This window comes from Lissotriton helveticus, chromosome 11, assembly GCF_964261635.1.
Source record: "Lissotriton helveticus chromosome 11, aLisHel1.1, whole genome shotgun sequence".
Classification (NCBI taxonomy): domain Eukaryota; kingdom Metazoa; phylum Chordata; class Amphibia; order Caudata; family Salamandridae; genus Lissotriton; species Lissotriton helveticus.
The window spans coordinates 29,614,842-29,638,325 of NC_136072.1; the positions used below are offsets into that span (position 1 = coordinate 29,614,842).

At 47.7% G+C, this 23,484-nt stretch overlaps 1 protein-coding gene across 1 annotated transcript in view; it reads right to left on the reverse strand.

Annotated features, from left to right (window-relative positions):
• Positions 1-5,375, reverse strand: part of SLC51A (solute carrier family 51 member A) — a 57,749-nt gene extending 52,374 nt beyond the window's left edge. The window contains exon 1 of the mRNA XM_078667895.1: positions 5,225-5,375. Coding sequence (XP_078524021.1) covers positions 5,225-5,259 — 35 coding nt within the window. The 5' untranslated portion in view covers positions 5,260-5,375. The remainder of the gene's footprint in view (positions 1-5,224) is intronic.
• Positions 5,376-23,484: the final 18,109 nt, after the last annotated feature.

Genomic DNA, 23,484 nt, shown 5'->3' on the forward strand with positions numbered 1-23,484 from the left:
AGTCGCTGTGCATTGCATATAAAGCATTCACTGGCAAGGGCTCAGTATTGATTCATTCTATGATTCAGCCCTACCAACCAAGTAGGTCACTTAGGACCCGATTCACAGAACTAACTTAAGACAAAATCCTAAACTTACTACTTTTGGTATTCACAGAAGTTAGGGCCCTAATCACAGAACTAACTTAAGACAAAATCCTAAACTTACTACTTTTGGTATTCACAGAAGTTAGGATTTTGTCTTAAATTTGTTTTAAGACAGACTTAAGTTAGGATTTTGTCTTAAGTCAGTCTTAAGTCTGTCTTAAGACAAACTTAAGACAAAATCCTAACTTCTGTGAATACCAAAAGTAGTAAGTTTAGGATTTTGTCTCAAGTTAGTTCTGTGAATCGGGCCCTTAGATCTGACAAAAAAGGCCTAATCTTAGTCCCGAAAATTAGGAGATCACGAACTGGAGGCAGTCTGTTTTCATATAACCCGGCCAAGTTGTGGAATCACTTTTTCCTTGATTCCATTGATAGCGCAGGGATGCCCCCGGGTAACCACGCGCTTTACAAATGCCTTTTCATTTAATTTTATTTCATTTCACTGTTCATTTCTTAAAGAACCAGAATGAGTGGATATTTAGGCACCTTATTAGCACAGGCCAATGACCTTTGACCCCCTACGCGTTTCAGTCCAGCATTGACAGTGAAGTGCAAGGCTGGCCCAGCACACGGCTGGGTGGGTCAATATCTCACATGCTCTGTACAGAAGCTGCACTCTGGTCACTCAAGGACGAGCCAATGAACTCTGGGAGTGTCCCTGAAAACTGGGACAAGCAGTGGTCTTAATGCATGTAGTTTCTGCGACAGCAGATTTCAGGAGCACTGCTCGTGCGCTCAGAAGCTGGATCCGAATCTGTAAACTGGGTTGGACCGTGCTGGGTCTGCCGCGGCTGCCAGGAAGCGCGGTTCCCTTGCGGTGTTGCAGCGGTCAGAGGCTGCAATATGCTTTGCGTGACTGCCGTGTTTCTTTCCTCTCCTACGGCAGTTTCATGGAGGTTCCTCCTCCATGTACACCATGGCGAAGAAGAAACAAAGGGAGCCCTGCAGAGCCCCCCGTGCCTCCTCCGCATGTGGATTCCCATAGAGGGGCATAACATGTTACCCCCCTGTGTGCATGCACAAAAGTTGGCTTTCGAGTCCATGCCGAACGCAGAAATCTTGTTGTGCGATGGTGCCTTTGAAAAGGCACCGTCGCGGGACCGCCACTCTGCCTATCCACCAGACCACTTTAAAGTCGTAATCTGGGAGGCGGAGACTCTCGGCAGTGCGGAGGCGCAGAGGTGTTCTACCGCCTGGTCCTGCACCACCGAAACTGGTAATCGGGCCCTAAATGTGACATAATTTAAAACTGGGAGCTAAAAAATGCACCGCCGATGTGTCACTGTTTTTGTACGCACCGACGACGAAGAGTGCAGACTCATATCTACAAGGCCACGCAAAGCCACTTTGCGTGGCTTTTCATGGCCTCGTAGATATGGCGTAAGACAAAGCAGCACAAGTCGCTGCATTGCCTTACACTGCGTGAAAGAGGCGTTCCATGGGCATTGCAGTGGGTGTTCCTGTGCAACACCTATGGATTTTGATGCATTTCTAGATTTACATGGACTTGTAAACCTGGGAATACGTAAAAATCGTACCCCTCCCTGGGGAAGTCATAACGAGGAGAATTTTTTTTATTTCTCCTAGTTTTTTCTTCTTTCTATATGGAGGAAAATGCCTCAGTTCATTGTTTTTGTGGAGGAAGGTCTCCCATCCTGCACAAAAACAACAATTCCTACAACGCAGACACCCTTGCACCATGGACTCAGTTGAAGCACTGGCATGCACCAAGAGGGGAGCTTGAATTTTCAGCAAAAACACAAAGTGGTATGCGAGAGTCCAGCATATAGTTTCTTTTTTAAATAAAAGCAAATTTTGTAAAGCTGAAACATTCCCATTAAATTAAAATTCCGATTTTTGTATTTTTCGGTTTGTGAATCGAAGAAAATATCTAAAAATGTGTGTATTGTTTATAGTGTCAGATTGTAGACATTGTTTAGGCTGGGGTCTTCAGCACCCAGTGGTGACTCAGTGGGTGTCCACAGAGTCAAAAGGTTAAGAACTGCTGAAAATAGTGCACACCATCACACAAAGAGTTTCTTGGGCTTAGATGCTCATGTTGCCCACCTCAAAAGGTACTCCTTACCATCGACCTTATGAAAATGAAAGGCTGTTAGGCCCGCCAGGGCATACCACCTATGATTTGCAGGTTACAAAGCGTTCACTGCAGCAGGAGCTCAACACACTGAGGGCACTTGATTGATACATATTTTCAGGATAACCACTGGTCACCAGGAACAGAACCAGAAATATAGTAAAGCAGTGCTTAATTTGCAAACAATACGTTCAAGGGCTCTTGTCCAGAGGTCCCTGCAGCTTGCAGAGTGCCCTTAGCAGCTGACCACCATGTTTGTGATTGCTTTTTAATAAACTTTGTTGTTACTGCAGCCCGTCTTCCTACAGGTTGCATTAAAAAAGAGAAAAGTTAAAAAGTCCCTTTGGTCACTGCCAACTACAAAAAACCTTTTTGTTAACATCTCAAAGGGGAAATGATCCCTTTGGGACCCCTGTCTGTTTGCAAATATCTTACCACCAATTTGGAGGTAATGTATTCATATTTTGCATCCAGATTTCAGGATCAAAATATCAATACATTGCTTAAAGAATCAGTATTTGGAAGGGAAGCCTTTGCCACACCCTTTCCATTCAGCAATTCCTTAATGTTTACTTCACCCATTGAACGAGTCAGGAAACCTTTTTGGAATCCTTAATTCGGCTTAGTAAATTACAAGAAGTGTTTTAGCGGTCACAAACTCCCCAATCTACTGAATCGAAAACGTTTTGTAAGTCAGGCCTTTATTTACAAGTCTTTACTAGTCTTAGCACTACATCTATGTACTCTATAATTACTATTCCAAACTCCGCATCTAATTACCGTGACAATGTAGTTGTAAAGGGTGTAGTGAAAGCAATATTTTTGTCTTATAATATATCGCTTATGGTATTTTGTATAGTGACCCCTCCAACCCATACCTACATTGGCTGCTCCCCACCCTGACTTTAGACAGCACCGCCCTCCCTCACTCCTTCTAAATACAATTTTCGCCCCTCGCCCATGATGGTGCGCTGTTACTCGACTGAGTATCTCAGAACAGATGCATCGCTGTGGCCACAATGGCTCCTACCCTTCATGGGCAGGAGGGCCATAGCGTCCGGGGCACCGGTGGCGATAGGCTGGCACTAAGAGTGCCTCGTCAGAAATCCAGCCCTGGCTAACGGACGTGCCCCTGGCCAACTGTGTACACTTTTACTACCACAGGGTGGGGCTAAAACCCATAATGAACTTGCACCTATGGAGTGGTTTCAGTACTGCCGAAGGGGCCACGTCCTCATGAAAGTTATGCGTTATGCACCACTCGCCACCACGGCACCCACACGTGTGGCACAACCTCAATGGTTAGAGCAGGCAGACCTCAATGCAGAGCTCTGGCCAGGGACCAGGGTTCGATTCCCGCCTCGGCGGGTCTCGGGCTCATTAATTCCCCTGACCGGATATTCTCGCCTCAGTGCCTATTCTGACCATGGGTCCCACGCTGCAACTCTGGGCAATAGCTTGCTTAGTCTCCACAACGGCCACCACAACGTGAGGGATGCCTGGTCTGCACCATGGGGGTGCCCAGGAGTGGACACTTCACAGGGAAAGCCAGGAAGGGTTCCCTTGTGGTATTCGTACAAGCGCCGGGAAACCCACTGCGGGTAGCTGTGCGCTATACAAGTACAAAAACATTTACATTTACATTTATCTGCCTCCTGGAGTAAGGCCAATGACCAACATCGTCAACTATGGGATCCATGCTTTGACATGGGGTATGCGCCACTTGCCACCCCTTTGCCCACACATGCATCACAGGGTAGCCTCCTATGGCACGTGGCCCATTAGCGACGCGTACCTGAGGTCTGGATTCTGTTCTGCCTTGGGACCCCATTTCCTGACTTGGAAAGATGCACCATTTGCCACCACACCACCTCCACCGGCAACAGCCTCTTAGCCACCTCTGGGAGGGTGGTCCACGAGGAAGACGGGCATGGAGTCTGGTTTTAACTCTGCCGTGTGTTAACCTGAGGTATGCTCCACGTGCCAACTCTGTTCACCCGCGTGCCACCACCGTGCGGCCTTCTTCATGCGCCAGCCTCATCGGATCAGGAACGCTTTCCTGTGTCTCCATGGGGTTCATCTCCGGAAATTAGGAATTCTCCCTTTGCCACCCCTCTCCCCGCAACTACCGCCACTTCCTAGCCTCCTCTGCCGGAGGCCCATGATAAAAACTCGCCCAGGGTCTGGTTCCTTCTCTGCCATGTCTTCACCTGTGGAAAGCTCACTTGACAAAGAAGGACCTGGGGGTCTGGTTCCATCTCCGCCATGTCTACACCTGAAGTAGGCACCTTATTCTACCCCATGTCCACAACTACTGCCATCTCCTAACCTACTCTCCGTGAGGCCCATGATGAAGGCTCACCTAGTGTCTGGTTTCATCTTTGCCATGTCTACACCTGTGGAATGCCCCATTTGAGGAACCAAGACCTAGGGTCTGGTTAATGTTTTCACCTGAATTAGGCACACTTTGCCCACAAGTGCCACCACTTCCTCGCCTCCTCTCCGCGAGGCCCATGATGAAGGCTCACCTACGGTCTGTTTCCTTCTCTACCATATCTTCACCTGTGGAAAGACCCACTTGATAAACAAGGACATGGAGATCTGGTTACGGCTCTGCCCCGTCTTCACCCGAAGTAGACACCCTTTGCCACCCCTGTGGCCACAACTACTACCCCTTCCTCGCCTCCTCTGCGTGAGGCCCACGATGAAAGCTCACCTAGGGTCTGGTTTATGTCCTCACCTGAAGTAGGCATCCTTTGTCCCCCTATGCCCACAAATGCCCCCCCTTCCTCGCCTCCTCTGCGCGAGGCCCGTGGGTCTGGTTTCCTCTCTGCCATGTCTTCACCTGTGTTATGCCCCACTGAGGTACAAGGATAGGGGGGTCGAGTTCCAGCTCTGCCATGTCTTCACCTTTGCCCCCCTGTGCCCACAGGTGCCACCCCTCCCTCGCCCCCTCCGCCTCCGGCCCTCGCTGGAGTCTCACCTGGGGTCTGGGTTCAGCTCCGGTGTGGCCTCCATGCCTTCTCCTGGGTGCCCTCTGCTCTGGCGTGGATGGAGTGTCTCCTCGGCCCCTCTCTCTCACAGAGTGAGCCCTCCGGGGCCCGGTGGGTGGTCCCAGCACGCGCAGAGCCCGCTGTTTGCTCGGCCGGGGCCACGGCTGGGAGGTCATCGCCCCCGGGAGTGGAGCCATGACCCCGGCCCGCCGGGCCTTCCATGAATCCTGCGGTGTGCAGCGGCCAGAGAGCAAAGTGCAGGAACTCTGTGGCCGCCTCTCACTCACCAGCAAACAGGTCACCCATCTCTCCCCTCCCCCCTCCACTGTCAATGCCACAGCTGGAGGGGCTCAAGTTCAGAACACACACACACACATACACACAACACAAACACACATACATATACATAGTACTCACGTAAACACCACAGAAACAATCACTCAACACACAAACACCACACATACTTTTGACACAAGCACTTATACAACAAGTAGCACACATACATTCATGACACACACAAGCACTCACACCACAAACACAAGTACCAGACATGCACTCATGACACACACACAAGCACTCACACCACAAACACAAGCACCAGACATACACTCATGACACACACAAGCACTCACACAACAAACACAAGCAACAGACATGCACTCATGACACACACACAAGCACTCACACAACAAACACAAGTACCAGACATGCACTCATGACACACACAAGCACTCACACCACAAACACAAGCACCAGACATACACTCATGACACACGCACAAGCACTCACACCACAAACACAAGTACCAGACATACACTCATGACACACACAAGCACTCACACCACAAACACAGGCACCAGACATGCACTCATGACACACACAAGCACTCACACAACAAACACAAGCCCCAGGCATGCACTCATGACACACACAAGCACTCACACAACAAACACAAGCACCAGGCATGCACTCATGAGACACACAAGCACTCACACAACAAACACAAGCACCAGACATGCACTCATGACACACACAAGCACTCACACAACAAACACAAGCACCAGACATGCACTCATGACACACACAAGCACTCACACAACAAACACAAGCACCAGGCATGCACTCATGAGACACACAAGCACTCACACAACAAACACAAGCACCAGACATGCACTCATGACACACACAAGCACTCACACAACAAACACAAGCACCAGACATGCACTCATGACACACACAAGCACTCACACAACAAACACAAGCACCAGGCATGCACTCATGAGACACACAAGCACTCACACAACAAACACAAGCACCAGACATGCACTCATGACACACACAAGCACTCACACAACAAACACAAGCACCAGGCATGCACTCATGAGACACACAAGCACTCACACAACAAACACAAGCACCAGGCATGCACTCATGAGACACACAAGCACTCACACAACAAACACAAGCACCAGACATGCACTCATGACACACACAAGCACTCACACAACAAACACAAGCACCAGACATGCACTCATGACACACACAAGCACTCACACAACAAACACAAGCACCAGACATGCACTCATGAGACACACAAGCACTCACACAACAAACACAAGCACCAGACATGCACTCATGACACACACAAGCACTCACACAACAAACACAAGCCCCAGACATGCACTCATGACACACGCACAAGCACTCACACAACAAACACAAGCCCCAGACATGCACTCATGACACACACAAGCACTCACACAACAAACACAAGCACCAGACATGCACTCATGACACACACAAGCACTCACACAACAAACACAAGCCCCAGACATGCACTCATGACACACGCACAAGCACTCACACAACAAACACAAGCCCCAGGCATGCACTCATGACACACACAAGCACTCACACAACAAACACAAGCACCAGGCATGCACTCATGAGACACACAAGCACTCACACAACAAACACAAGCACCAGACATGCACTCATGACACACACAAGCACTCACACAACAAACACAAGCACCAGACATGCACTCATGAGACACACAAGCACTCACACAACAAACACAAGCACCAGACATGCACTCATGACACACACACAAGCACTCACACAACAAACACAAGCACCAGACATGCACTCATGACACACACAAGCACTCACACAACAAACACAAGCACCAGACATGCACTCATGAGACACACAAGCACTCACACAACAAACACAAGCCCCAGACATGCACTCATGACACACACAAGCACTCACACAACAAACACAAGCACCAGACATGCACTCATGACACACACAAGCACTCACACAACAAACACAAGCCCCAGACATGCACTCATGACACACACAAGTACTCACACAACATACACAAGTACCAGACATGCACTCATGACACACACAAGCACTCACACAACAAACACAAGCACCAGACATGCACTCATGACACACACAAGCACTCACACAACAAACACAAGCCCCAGACATGCACTCATGACACACGCACAAGCACTCACACAACAAACACAAGCCCCAGACATGCACTCATGACACACACAAGCACTCACACAAACACCACACATACTTTTAACAGACACACAAGCACTCACACAACAAACACAAGCCCCAGGCATGCACTCATGGCACACGCACAAGCACTCACACCACAAACACAAGCACCAGACATGCACTCATGACACACACAAGCACTCACACAACAAACACAAGCCCCAGGCATGCACTCATGAGACACACAAGCACTCACACAACAAACACAAGCACCAGACATGCACTCATGACACACACAAGCACTCACACAACAAACACAAGCACCAGACATGCACTCATGACACACACAAGCACTCACACAACAAACACAAGCACCAGACATGCACTCATGACACACACAAGCACTCACACAACAAACACAAGCCCCAGGCATGCACTCATGACACACACAAGCACTCACACAACAAACACAAGCACCAGGCATGCACTCATGAGACACACAAGCACTCACACAACAAACACAAGCACCAGACATGCACTCATGACACACACAAGCACTCACACAACAAACACAAGCCCCAGACATGCACTCATGACACACACAAGCACTCACACAACAAACCCAAGCCCCAGACATGCACTCATGACACACACAAGTACTCACACAACATACACAAGTACCAGACATGCACTCATGACACACACAAGCACTCACACAACAAACACAAGCACCAGACATGCACTCATGACACACACAAGCACTCACACAACAAACACAAGCCCCAGACATGCACTCATGACACACACAAGCACTCACACAACAAACACAAGCCCCAGACATGCACTCATGACACACACAAGTACTCACACAACATACACAAGTACCAGACATGCACTCATGACACACACAAGCACTCACACAACAAACACAAGCACCAGACATGCACTCATGACACACACAAGCACTCACACAACAAACACAAGCCCCAGACATGCACTCATGACACACGCACAAGCACTCACACAACAAACACAAGCCCCAGACATGCACTCATGACACACACAAGCACTCACACAACAAACACAAGCCCCAGACATGCACTCATGACACACGCACAAGCACTCACACCACAAACACAAGTACCAGACATGCACTCATGACACACACAAGCACTCACACAACAAACACAAGCCCCAGGCATGCACTCATGACACACACAACAAACACAAGCACCACACATACACTCATGACACACACAAGCACTCACACAAACACCACACATACTTTTAACAGACACACAAGCACTCACACAACAAACACAAGCACCAGACATACACTCATGACACACGCACAAGCACTCACACCACAAACACAAGCACCAGACATGCACTCATGACACACACAAGCACTCACACAACAAACACAAGCCCCAGGCATGCACTCATGAGACACACAAGCACTCACACAACAAACACAAGCCCCAGACATGCACTCATGACACACACAAGCACTCACACAACAAACACAAGCCCCAGGCATGCACTCATGAGACACACAAGCACTCACACAACAAACACAAGCACCAGACATGCACTCATGACACACACAAGCACTCACACAACAAACACAAGCACCAGACATGCACTAATGACACACACAAGCACTCACACAACAAACACAAGCACCAGACATGCACTCATGACACACACAAGCACTCACACAACAAACACAAGCCCCAGGCATGCACTCATGACACACACAAGCACTCACACAACAAACACAAGCACCAGGCATGCACTCATGAGACACACAAGCACTCACACAACAAACACAAGCCCCAGACATGCACTCATGACACACACAGGCACTCACACAACAAACACAAGCCCCAGACATGCACTCATGACACACACAAGTACTCACACAACATACACAAGTACCAGACATGCACTCATGACACACACAAGCACTCACACAACAAACACAAGCACCAGACATGCACTCATGACACACACAAGCACTCACACAACAAACACAAGCCCCAGACATGCACTCATGACACACACAAGCACTCACACAACAAACACAAGCACCAGACATACACTCATGGCACACACAAGCACTCACACCACAAACACAAGTACCAGACATACACTCATGACACACACAAGCACTCACACCACAAACACAAGTACCAGACATGCACTCATGACACACACAAGCACTCACACCACAAACACAAGCCCCACACATACACTCATGACACACACAAGCACTCACACAACAAACACAAGCCCCAGACATGCACTCATGACACACACAAGTACTCACACAACATACACAAGTACCAGACATGCACTCATGACACACACAAGCACTCACACAACAAACACAAGCACCAGACATGCACTCATGACACACACAAGCACTCACACAACAAACACAAGCCCCAGACATGCACTCATGACACACGCACAAGCACTCACACAACAAACACAAGCCCCAGACATGCACTCATGACACACACAAGCACTCACACAACAAACACAAGCCCCAGACATGCACTCATGACACACGCACAAGCACTCACACCACAAACACAAGTACCAGACATGCACTCATGACACACACAAGCACTCACACAACAAACACAAGCCCCAGGCATGCACTCATGACACACACAACAAACACAAGCACCACACATACACTCATGACACACACAAGCACTCACACAAACACCACACATACTTTTAACAGACACACAAGCACTCACACAACAAACACAAGCACCAGACATACACTCATGACACACGCACAAGCACTCACACAACAAACACAAGCACCAGACATGCACTCATGACACACACAAGCACTCACACAACAAACACAAGCACCAGACATGCACTCATGACACACGCACAAGCACTCACACCACAAACACAAGTACCAGACATGCACTCATGACACACACAAGCACTCACACAACAAACACAAGCCCCAGGCATGCACTCATGACACACACAACAAACACAAGCACCACACATACACTCATGACACACACAAGCACTCACACCACAAACACAAGTACCAGACATACACTCATGACACACACAAGCACTCACACCACAAACACAAGTACCAGACATACACTCATGACACACACAAGCACTCACACCACAAACACAAGTACCAGACATACACTCATGACACACACAAGCACTCACACCACAAACACAAGTACCAGACATACACTCATGACACACACAAGCACTCACACCACAAACACAGGCACCAGACATGCACTCATGACACACACAAGCACTCACACCACAAACACAAGTACCAGACATACACTCATGACACACACAAGCACTCACACAACAAACACAAGCCCCAGACATGCACTCATGACACACACAAGCACTCACACCACAAACACAAGTACCAGACATGCACTCATGACACACACAAGCACTCACATAACAAACACAAGCCCCAGACATACACTCATGACACACATAGGCACTCACACAACAAACACAAGCACCAGACATACACTCATGACACACACAAGCACTCACACCACAAACACAAGTACCAGACATACACTCATGACACACACAAGCACTCACACCACAAACACAAGCCCCAGACATGCACTCATGACACACACAAGCACTCACACCACAAACACAAGTACCAGACATGCACTCATGACACACACAAGCACTCACATAACAAACACAAGCCCCAGACATGCACTCATGACACACACAAGCACTCACACCACAAACACAAGTACCAGACATGCACTCATGACACACACAAGCACTCACACCACAAACACAAGTACCAGACATACACTCATGACACACACAAGCACTCACACAACAAACACAAGCCCCAGACATGCACTCATGACACACACAAGCACTCACACCACAAACACAAGTACCAGACATGCACTCATGACACACACAAGCACTCACATAACAAACACAAGCCCCAGACATGCACTCATGACACACACAAGCACTCACACCACAAACACAAGCCCCAGACATACACTCATGACACACACAAGCACTCACATAACAAACACAAGCCCCAGACATACACTCATGACACACATAGGCACTCACACAACAAACACAAGCACCAGACATACACTCATGACACACACAAGCACTCACACAACAAACACAAGCACCAGACATACACTCATGACACACGCACAAGCACTCACACAACAAACACAAGCACCAGACATGCACTCATGACACACACAACAAACACAAGCACCACACATACACTCATGACACACATAGGCACTCACACAACAAACACAAGCCCCAGACATGCACTCATGACACACACAAGCACTCACACAACAAACACAAGCAGCACACATGCACTCACGACACACACAAGCACTCACACAACAAACACAAGCCCCAGGCATACACTCATGACACACACAAGCACTCACACAACAAACACAAGCCCCAGGCATACACTCATGACACACACAAGCACTCACACAACAAACACAAGCCCCAGACATGCACTCATGACACACACAAGTACTCACACAACATACACAAGCCCCAGGCATACACTCATGACACACACAAGCACTCACACAACAAACACAAGCCCCAGACATGCACTCATGACACACACAAGTACTCACACAACATACACAAGCCCCAGGCATGGACTCATGACACACACAAGCACTCACACAACAAACACAAGCAGCACACATGCACTCACGACACACACAAGCACTCACACAACATACACAAGCCCCAGGCATGCACTCATGACACACACAAGCACTCACACAACAAACACAAGCAGCACACATGCACTCACGACACACACAAGCACTCACACAACAAACACAAGTACCAGACATACACTCATGACACACACAAGCACTCACACCACAAACACAAGTACCAGACATACACTCATGACACACACAAGCACTCACACCACAAACACAGGCACCAGACATGCACTCATGACACACACAAGCACTCACACCACAAACACAAGTACCAGACATACACTCATGACACACACACAAGCACTCACACAACAAACACAAGCACCAGACATACACTCATGACACACATAGGCACTCACACAACAAACACAAGCACCAGACATACACTCATGACACACACAAGCACTCACACAACAAACACAAGTACCAGACATACACTCATGACACACACAAGCACTCACACCACAAACACAAGTACCAGACATACACTCATGACACACACAAGCACTCACACCACAAACACAGGCACCAGACATGCACTCATGACACACGCACAAGCACTCACACAACAAACACAAGCACCAGACATGCACTCATGACACACACAACAAACACAAGCACCACACATACACTCATGACACACATAGGCACTCACACCACAAACACAAGTACCAGACATGCACTCATGACACACACAAGCACTCACACAACAAACACAAGCACCAGACATACACTCATGACACACATAGGCACTCACACAACAAACACAAGCACCAGACATACACTCATGACACACACAAGCACTCACACAACAAACACAAGCACCAGACATGCACTCATGACACACACAACAAACACAAGCCCCACACATACACTCATGACACACATAGGCACTCACACAACAAACACAAGCCCCAGACATGCACTCATGACACACACAAGCACTCACACAACAAACACAAGCAGCACACATGCACTCACGACACACACAAGCACTCACACAACAAACACAAGTACCAGACATACACTCATGACACACACAAGCACTCACACCACAAACACAAGTACCAGACATACACTCATGACACACACAAGCACTCACACCACAAACACAGGCACCAGACATGCACTCATGACACACACAAGCACTCACACCACAAACACAAGTACCAGACATACACTCATGACACACACACAAGCACTCACACAACAAACACAAGCACCAGACATACACTCATGACACACATAGGCACTCACACAACAAACACAAGCACCAGACATACACTCATGACACACACAAGCACTCACACAACAAACACAAGTACCAGACATACACTCATGACACACACAAGCACTCACACCACAAACACAAGTACCAGACATACACTCATGACACACACAAGCACTCACACCACAAACACAGGCACCAGACATGCACTCATGACACACACAAGCACTCACACCACAAACACAAGCACCAGACATACACTCATGACACACATAGGCACTCACACAACAAACACAAGCACCAGACATACACTCATGACACACACAAGCACTCACACAACAAACACAAGTACCAGACATACACTCATGACACACACAAGCACTCACACCACAAACACAAGTACCAGACATACACTCATGACACACACAAGCACTCACACCACAAACACAGGCACCAGACATGCACTCATGACACACACAAGCACTCACACAACAAACACAAGCACCAGACATGCACTCATGACACACACAACAAACACAAGCACCACACATACACTCATGACACACATAGGCACTCACACCACAAACACAAGTACCAGACATGCACTCATGACACACACAAGCACTCACACAACAAACACAAGCACCAGACATACACTCATGACACACATAGGCACTCACACAACAAACACAAGCACCAGACATACACTCATGACACACACAAGCACTCACACAACAAACACAAGCACCAGACATGCACTCATGACACACACAACAAACACAAGCCCCACACATACACTCATGACACACATAGGCACTCACACAACAAACACAAGCCCCAGACATGCACTCATGACACACACAAGCACTCACACAACAAACACAAGCAGCACACATGCACTCACGACACACACAAGCACTCACACAACAAACACAAGCCCCAGGCATACACTCATGACACACACAAGCACTCACACAACAAACACAAGCCCCAGGCATGCACTCATGACACACACAAGCACTCACACAACAAACACAAGCCCCAGACATGCACTCATGACACACACAAGTACTCACACAACAAACACAAGCAGCACACATGCACTCACGACACACACAAGCACTCACACAACAAACACAAGCCCCAGGCATACACTCATGACACACACAAGCACTCACACAACAAACACAAGCAGCACACATGCACTCACGACACACACAAGCACTCACACAACAAACACAAGCACCAGACATACACTCATGACACACATAGGCACTCACACAACAAACACAAGCCCCAGGCATACACTCATGACACACACAAGCACTCACACAACAAACACAAGCAGCACACATGCACTCATGACACACACAAGCACTCACACAACAAACACAAGCACCAGACATACACTCATGACACACATAGGCACTCACACAACAAACACAAGCACCAGACATACACTCATGACACACACAAGCACTCACACAACAAACACAAGCAGCACACATGCACTCACGACACACACAAGCACTCACACAACAAACACAAGCCCCAGGCATACACTCATGACACACACAAGCACTCACACAACAAACACAAGCAGCACACATGCACTCACGACACACACAAGCACTCACACAACAAACACAAGCACCAGACATACACTCATGACACACATAGGCACTCACACAACAAACACAAGCACCAGACATGCACTCATGACACACACAAGCACTCACACAACAAACACAAGCACCACACATACACTCATGACACACATAGGCACTCACACAACAAACACAAGCACCAGACATACACTCATGACACACACAAGCACTCACCCAACAAACACAAGTACCAGAAATGCACTCATGACACACACAAGCACTCACACAACAAACACAAACAGCACACATGCACTCATGACACACACAAGCACTCACATAACAAACACAAGTACCAGAAATGCACTCATGACACACACAAGCACTCACCCAACAAACACAAGTACCAGAAATGCACTCATGACACACACAAGCACTCACACAACAAACACAAGCACCAGACATACACTCATGACATACACAAGCACTCACACAAACACCACACATACTTTTAACAGACACACAAGCACTCATACAACAAACACAAGCACCAGACATGCACTCATGACACACACAAGCACTCATACAACAAACACAAGCACCAGACATACACTCATGACACACACAAGCACTCACACAACAAACACAAGCAGCACACATGCACTCACGACACACACAAGCACTCACACAACAAACACAAGCCCCAGGCATACACTCATGACACACACAAGCACTCACACAACAAACACAAGCAGCACACATGCACTCACGACACACACAAGCACTCACACAACAAACACAAGCACCAGACATACACTCATGACACACATAGGCACTCACACAACAAACACAAGCACCAGACATGCACTCATGACACACACAAGCACTCACACAACAAACACAAGCACCACACATACACTCATGACACACATAGGCACTCACACAACAAACACAAGCACCAGACATACACTCATGACACACACAAGCACTCACCCAACAAACACAAGTACCAGAAATGCACTCATGACACACACAAGCACTCACACAACAAACACAAACAGCACACATGCACTCATGACACACACAAGCACTCACATAACAAACACAAGTACCAGAAATGCACTCATGACACACACAAGCACTCACCCAACAAACACAAGTACCAGAAATGCACTCATGACACACACAAGCACTCACACAACAAACACAAGCACCAGACATACACTCATGACATACACAAGCACTCACACAACAAACACAAGCACCAGACATACACTCATGACATACACAAGCACTCACACAAACACCACACATACTTTTAACAGACACACAAGCACTCATACAACAAACACAAGCACCAGACATGCACTCATGACACACACAAGCACTCACACAACACACACGCAAACACCACACATACATGCCCGCAGGCACACACCGCAGACTTCACAAATGAATACCCTTCCAAATACACACCGACACACACAATGGGGCAGATTTATGTTAACTGGCGCATCCCCAGGGATGCGCCAGTTAACATGCGCCACAGTGCGCCACAGCTCCGCCACCCATGGTGCGCCGCATTTACAATGCGGCGCACCATGGGGCAAAAACGGCACAGATGCGTGACGCATCTGTGCCGTAAAGGTGACGCATTGCTGGAGTTGCGTCGCAAGCGCGACGCAGCTCCAGCAAGGCTCGGGGGTGCCCCATCTTTGCAATGCTGCGTCAAGACCTACGCCTGCTTCAAGCAGGCGCAGGCTTTTGACGCAGCATTGGCCTGAAAGTGACTGAGTGAAATCTTATAGATTTCACTCAGCCACTTTTGCGAGGCGCACCTGCCCCGGAACGCCCACCCTGCGCTGGAACGCCCACAAGCGGCGCAGGGCTTTACAACGTGACGCATCTGCCTAGATGCGTCACGTTGTAAATCGTTCGTAGGGATGCGCCACGTTTACGGCGCCTTGCGTGACGCAACAGCGGCGTAAACGTGGCGCAAGTGCCTCATAAATCTGCCCCAATGTGCTCACACATCACACAGACAAACCCCATACATCCTCTCCACACACACACAGACACCACACATACGCTCCACACCGATACACACAACACACATACACAACTCATAGATTTCACACATTTGTACAGACACCGCAGACGCCACAAACAACTCACCTGGCCTGATTCCAAATAGTGTGGTTCAGGGGCTGAAGCACTGTGGCCAGAATCACTGGTTCTTGGCAGTACTTCTCACTTTTACCACCCCTCTCTGCCAAAATAATGAATAGTTTTCCTGGCCACACAGGCGTCCAATATGTGGGACGCCTATTTACTGGAGTTAACAATTATAGTGGATACCGCTTTGTGTCAAAAACCATGGGTGGCTGTGTGAAAACACCTAAGGAATGCCCCTTTGACGCAAAAGAGCACAAAACACTATTTATGTTACTTTAAAAAAACATTGTGGATAGAAATGAATATGTTAGAAGGACTTTCTGACACTTTACATCACTTTTTGTAATTCTGCACTAGAGCAAAGTGTTGATACATCATAGTTTGTGCGCAGCTGTGTGTGTGTGGGTAAAGACTGGGCAAAGGCGTGTGTGTAGCCGACGGATGAAATTGATGACTGCTTCAGGGAGAAACCACAAGCTGCAGTCCCGTCTTCCTCCCTGGGCCACTAATGAGTGACCATAGGCAAACCACATTCTGCCTCTCTATACCTCAGCCCTTTTCAGCTACAGCAAAAAACACTGATCATGCTCAGAAAAGGAGTAGACCGCAGAAGTGTGTATATGAACATTCTCGGGCGTAGCACCCAAGATCTGGAACTCTCTCCCACCGGAAATTCGCAGAATCCCCTACAGGGTGGCGTTAAAAAAGGAAGTAGAAACAATCCTAATGAACAAGTTCCTGCCTTAATTTGTCCATGGCTCGTCTGTTATCGAAGTGTCCATTTTTTATTTGTTGTTTTTTTGATCAATTATTAATGTCACACAAAAGGTGATGGGAGTAATGCTTGCAATTCGACCACTCTGCGGTACTCCATGACAACCACATAGGTGTTCTGATGCTAACAGAGCTCTCAGATTGCTAACATAGAGGTGATCTATGAAAATAAGGGGGGCTTGATTGCACTCTTGTGCAGGCTTGGGGTCTGTAAGTAGGCTTTCTCACAGGGCTGCTCTTTTTTTTGTTGACTCTCACAACCTAGGGGAGCAAGGGCCGGCGATAATTATCGCTAAGCGCACTTAGCACTAGGATAATTATCGCCAGCCAACTCTGAATTTTATCGCGGAGATAGCGTGCTATCAGCAACGCTTATCTCCAAAGCAATAAAAGTCAGAGCGCAAGCTGCCAACTGTGCGATTACAACTTTTGTCGATAGCTTGCTGATAGGGCTACACATACTTACCCATGATATCCACCTTCCATAGGATATCATGGCTAAGTCAGTTTCAAAGCAGGCGTAAGGAAAGTAGCGATAACAGAGGTTATCGCTACTCTTCTTGTCGTTATGCTTCTTTGCGTGAGGCTTGACATTAAGAGAAATGTTGCTTAGCGACATTTCTCCTGTTATCCTGGGGAGGAACGCCCACTTTGCATCTCATTAGAGATGCAAAGCTGGGCGTTAAGAAGCATGGATTGACACGTTAGCGTGTCCTTGCTAATAGGGCGTTAAAGTTATCGCCGCTTTTTTGTACGTAAGCGGACGCTAAAGCGGCGATAATTTTAACTCCGGCCCTTGCTGATATGCGGCCAAGAGTAAAGAATTTCAGAGAATGCAAGGCCACCTGGCCACCAGCACTGCAGAGATGGCCAGGCCAGCACTCGGTTGCACAACTGTGTATTTTTCTTTGAACTATATCTCTGAGGTCACCTCTGCTATCTACAGGGCTACTCGCGTAGCATCGCTCCTCCTAGCCATGTGGAGTTTATGTCTAAAGGTTTTACATGGTTAGTCTAATCGATAACATCACTGACGGAGGCAACAGACTTCATCGTTGAAATTATTTGACACAACTTTATTAGATACACAGTTTGGATAAAATTGCAGTGACCCGGGTGTCAGTGTTGACTTAACAGAAAACAGTTGCACCCATCTTGAAAAAGCCAGAGCATTATTACATCTAGGTTCATTATAATTAAGGCTCCCAGTTTTCCATTTTTACTGATTAATACAGATAAATACAAACAGCAAACAATGGGTGTCCTATCTGTATTTATTTTTAAAAGCAGAAAAATACGGAAAATTGTGTTTCATGTGACTCGCCATGCTGCTTTTTGTGAATTCCCGGCCAACAGCTGAGCCGATAGACATCATGGGAAATGAAAAAACAGGATGAGATTTCCTTAAATACAAGCATACCTTAACGTATACATAAAGTAGTAGACTTTGACCCCTTCGGTGCTCATGAAGGCTCCACGCCGTCATGAGTCACGTTAGGCATGTGCTCATGACGGCGTGGAGCTGTCATGCCGCTGCCCCTCCTCCCACGGTACTAATTCCCCGCCTGTGCAGGAGAATTAATGAGTGGGCAGGGTTGTGACGGCACCACGCCGTCATGAGCAAATGCCACCCGTGAGGCATGGCGGCGTGGAGCCGTCATGAGCACCGAAGTGCCACGCCCGCCCCCTAGCCCCCCCGCACCGTGCCGGAATTTGCGGCGCAGGGAAGGGGTTAATGGTAATATTTCTTTGTGGGTGTAATGTTTTGCTATATTTGGCTGCCTCATTTGCTAAAACACAACTGGCATCAAAGTATAAGAGAATGATCATCAGTTAAATAAATGCAGAAATATACCATTTTCTGACTCAAAACACAAAATAAATATGGATAAATACCAATAAGATGGCCAAAAGATAAATAAGGATAAATACAGATGGAAATGTTTAACCCCCTGGCTGCGGCCGGAATTCCGTGCCTGTGCGGGACATTCCGATCGTGGGCGTGGTCATGACGGGTCCCGGCCGTCATCAGCACACGCCCACCGTAACTCATGACGGCCGGGAGCCGTCATCAGCACCGAACGGGTTAAAAAAGAAATACCATAACAGTGGGAGCCCTAATTATAATGTAAAAGATTTTAAACCATTGTGAATATCTCTCCAGTGTGACGCAGAGGGTCCGTATACCAGCCCGCCCCTTGCTTGCTATCCCAACTGTCCCTCATAGGGTTAAAGAGCACCGCCTCAAAGCCCTGCCTCGTGGCTCCCTGTGACTTCAGGAACATACTACCTGCCTTCCATATCAAACTGTGTGGAGGCGGGAAACATCCTTTACAACGCAACCATTACATCGCACTACACTTACAACGCAGTCATTACATTGCAACATCCTTTACAATGCATGTCACTACAACGCAGGCATTACAACGCATGACACTACATCACATGACACTACATCGTATGTCGCTACAACGCAGGCATTACAACGCATACCATTACAACGCATACCATTAAAACACATAGTACCCCTACACTATCCAACACTTACCCTACTGTTGCACCCCCTGGAGTTAGAATAGTAATTTTTACCCCTATACTATCCAATACTTACCTTAATGCAATGTAATGGTATGTGTTGTAATGGTATGCGTTATAAGGTATAATGCGAAGTAATGGAATGCGTTGTAAAGGTAGTTTCTAAAAATGCGATGTAGTGTCATGCAAAGTAATGGAGTGCGTTGTAAAGAATGTTGCGATGTAAAAACTGTGTTGTAAAGGCATGCGTTGTAAATGTATGCGTTGTAAGGTCATATATTTGTGGAGGCAGTGTGTGTTCCATGAAGGTTTAGGGTCACCATTTAATTCCAATCAACAGCTCTGAGAAAGTTGCTAGACCCAACAAGGGAACTTTAAACATCAGCTTTTAATGCTGGCCTTGGGTGGGACCTTTAAATAGGCCATGCCGGTCTCACCAAGCTTCCTTGTAGGGGTGCACTAGGAGGCTGGATGGAGGCCCTGGTCTGATTCTGGCTGGTTCCCTCCATGCTTTGGGAGTACACCTCCTTCTCTTCCTTCTTAGGGCAGCAGCAGGTCCTGTCCTCAGTCCTGGGTTTGTTTTTTTTGCAGAGTTTTATATAGCGCGAACTAGAACCGAACCGAATCAGTTATCAGAGCGCTTTACATAGCACCAGTTACGTTACATGTGGACACACTTTCATTTTTTTTTTTTTTTTTAGGCACGGGGAGATTAAGTGATTTGCCCAGAATCACAGGGGTTTTTTGGCGTCGTTACCGAGACTCGAACCAAGTTCCCCAGGTCCGAGGTCGAGCGCCTTAGCCGTTAGGCCAACCCCTCTCCCCTAGGTAGGGTTCACTCCCTACCTCTTCATGGGACACAGACTAAGATTCTGCCTTTGGCTCCACCCTCCCTCTACATGGGTGGAGTGTCAGAGGAGCGCAGGAATGATGGGAGCTCCGCTGTATACAACAGAGTGACAAAGGAACACAGGAATGTTGAGAGCTCCACTGTATACAACTGAGTGACAGAGGAACACAGGAATGTTGAGAGCTCCACTGTATACAACTGAGTGACAGAGGAACACAGGAATGTTGAGAGCTCCACTGTATAAAACAGTGTCAGAGGAACACAGGAATGATTGGAGCTCCACTGTATACAACAGAGTGACAAAGGAACACAGGAATGTTGAGAGCTCCACTGTATAGATCTGAGTGACAGAGGAACACAGGAATGTTGAGAGCTCCACTGTATACAACAGAGTGTTGGAGGAACATAGGAATGTTGAGAGCTCCACTGTATACAACGGAGTGACAGAGGAATACAGGAATGTTGAGAGCTCCACTGTATAAAACAGTGTCAGAGGAACACAGGAATGATTGGAGCTCCACTGTATACAACAGAGTGACAAAGGAACACAGGAATGTTGAGAGCTCCCCTGTATAGATCTGAGTGACAGAGGAACACAGGAATGTTGAGAGCTCCACTGTATACAACAGAGTGTTGGAGGAACATAGGAATGTTGAGAGCTCCACTGTATACAACGGAGTGACAGAGGAATACAGGAATGTTGAGAGCTCCACTGCATACAACAGAGTGTCAGAGGAACACAGGAATGACTGGAGCTCCACTGTATATAACAGAGTGACAAAGGAACACAGGAATGTTGAGAGCTCCACTGTATACAACAGAGTGTTGGAGGAACACAGGAATGTTGAGAGCTCCACTGTATACAACAGAGTGACAAAGGAACACAGGAATGTTGAGAGCTCCACTGTATACAACGGTGTGACAGAGGAATACAGGAATGTTGAGAGCCCCATTGTATACAACAGAGTGACAGAAGAATGCAAGAATGATGAGAACTCCACTGCTTACAACAGAGAGGCAGAGGAACACAGGAATGTTGAGAGCTCCACTGTATACAACAGAGTGTCAGAGGAACACAGGAATGATTGGATCTCCACTGTATACAACAGAGTGACAGAGGAACACAGGAATGTTGAGAGCGCCACTCTATACAATCGATTGACAGAGGAACACAGGATTGTTGAGAGCTCCACTGTATACAACGGAGTGACAGAGGAACTCAGGAATGCTGGGAGATCCACTGTATACAATCAAGTGACAGAGAAACACAGGAATGTTGAGAGCACCACTGCATACAACGGAGTGACAGATAAACGCAGGAGTGTTGAGAGCTCCACTGTATACAACGGAGTGACAGAGGAATACAGGAATGTTGAGAGCCCCACTGTATACAACGGAGTGACAGAAGAATGCAGGAATGTTGAGAGCTCCACTGCTTACAACAGAGAGGCAGAGGAACACAGGATTGTTGAGAGCTCCATTGTATACTTCAGAGAGACAAAGGAATGCAGGAATGTTGAGTGCTCCACTGTATACAACAGAGTGACAGCGGAGCTCAGGAATGTTGAGAGCTCCACTGTATACAACGGAGTGACAGAAGAACACAGGAATGCTGGGAGCTCCACTGTATACAATCGAGTGACAGATAAACACAGAAATGTTGAGAGCACCACAGTACACAACGGAGTGACAGAACAACGCAGAAATGTTGAGTGCACCACTACATACAACGGAGTGACAGAGGAACGCAGGAATGTTGAGAGCT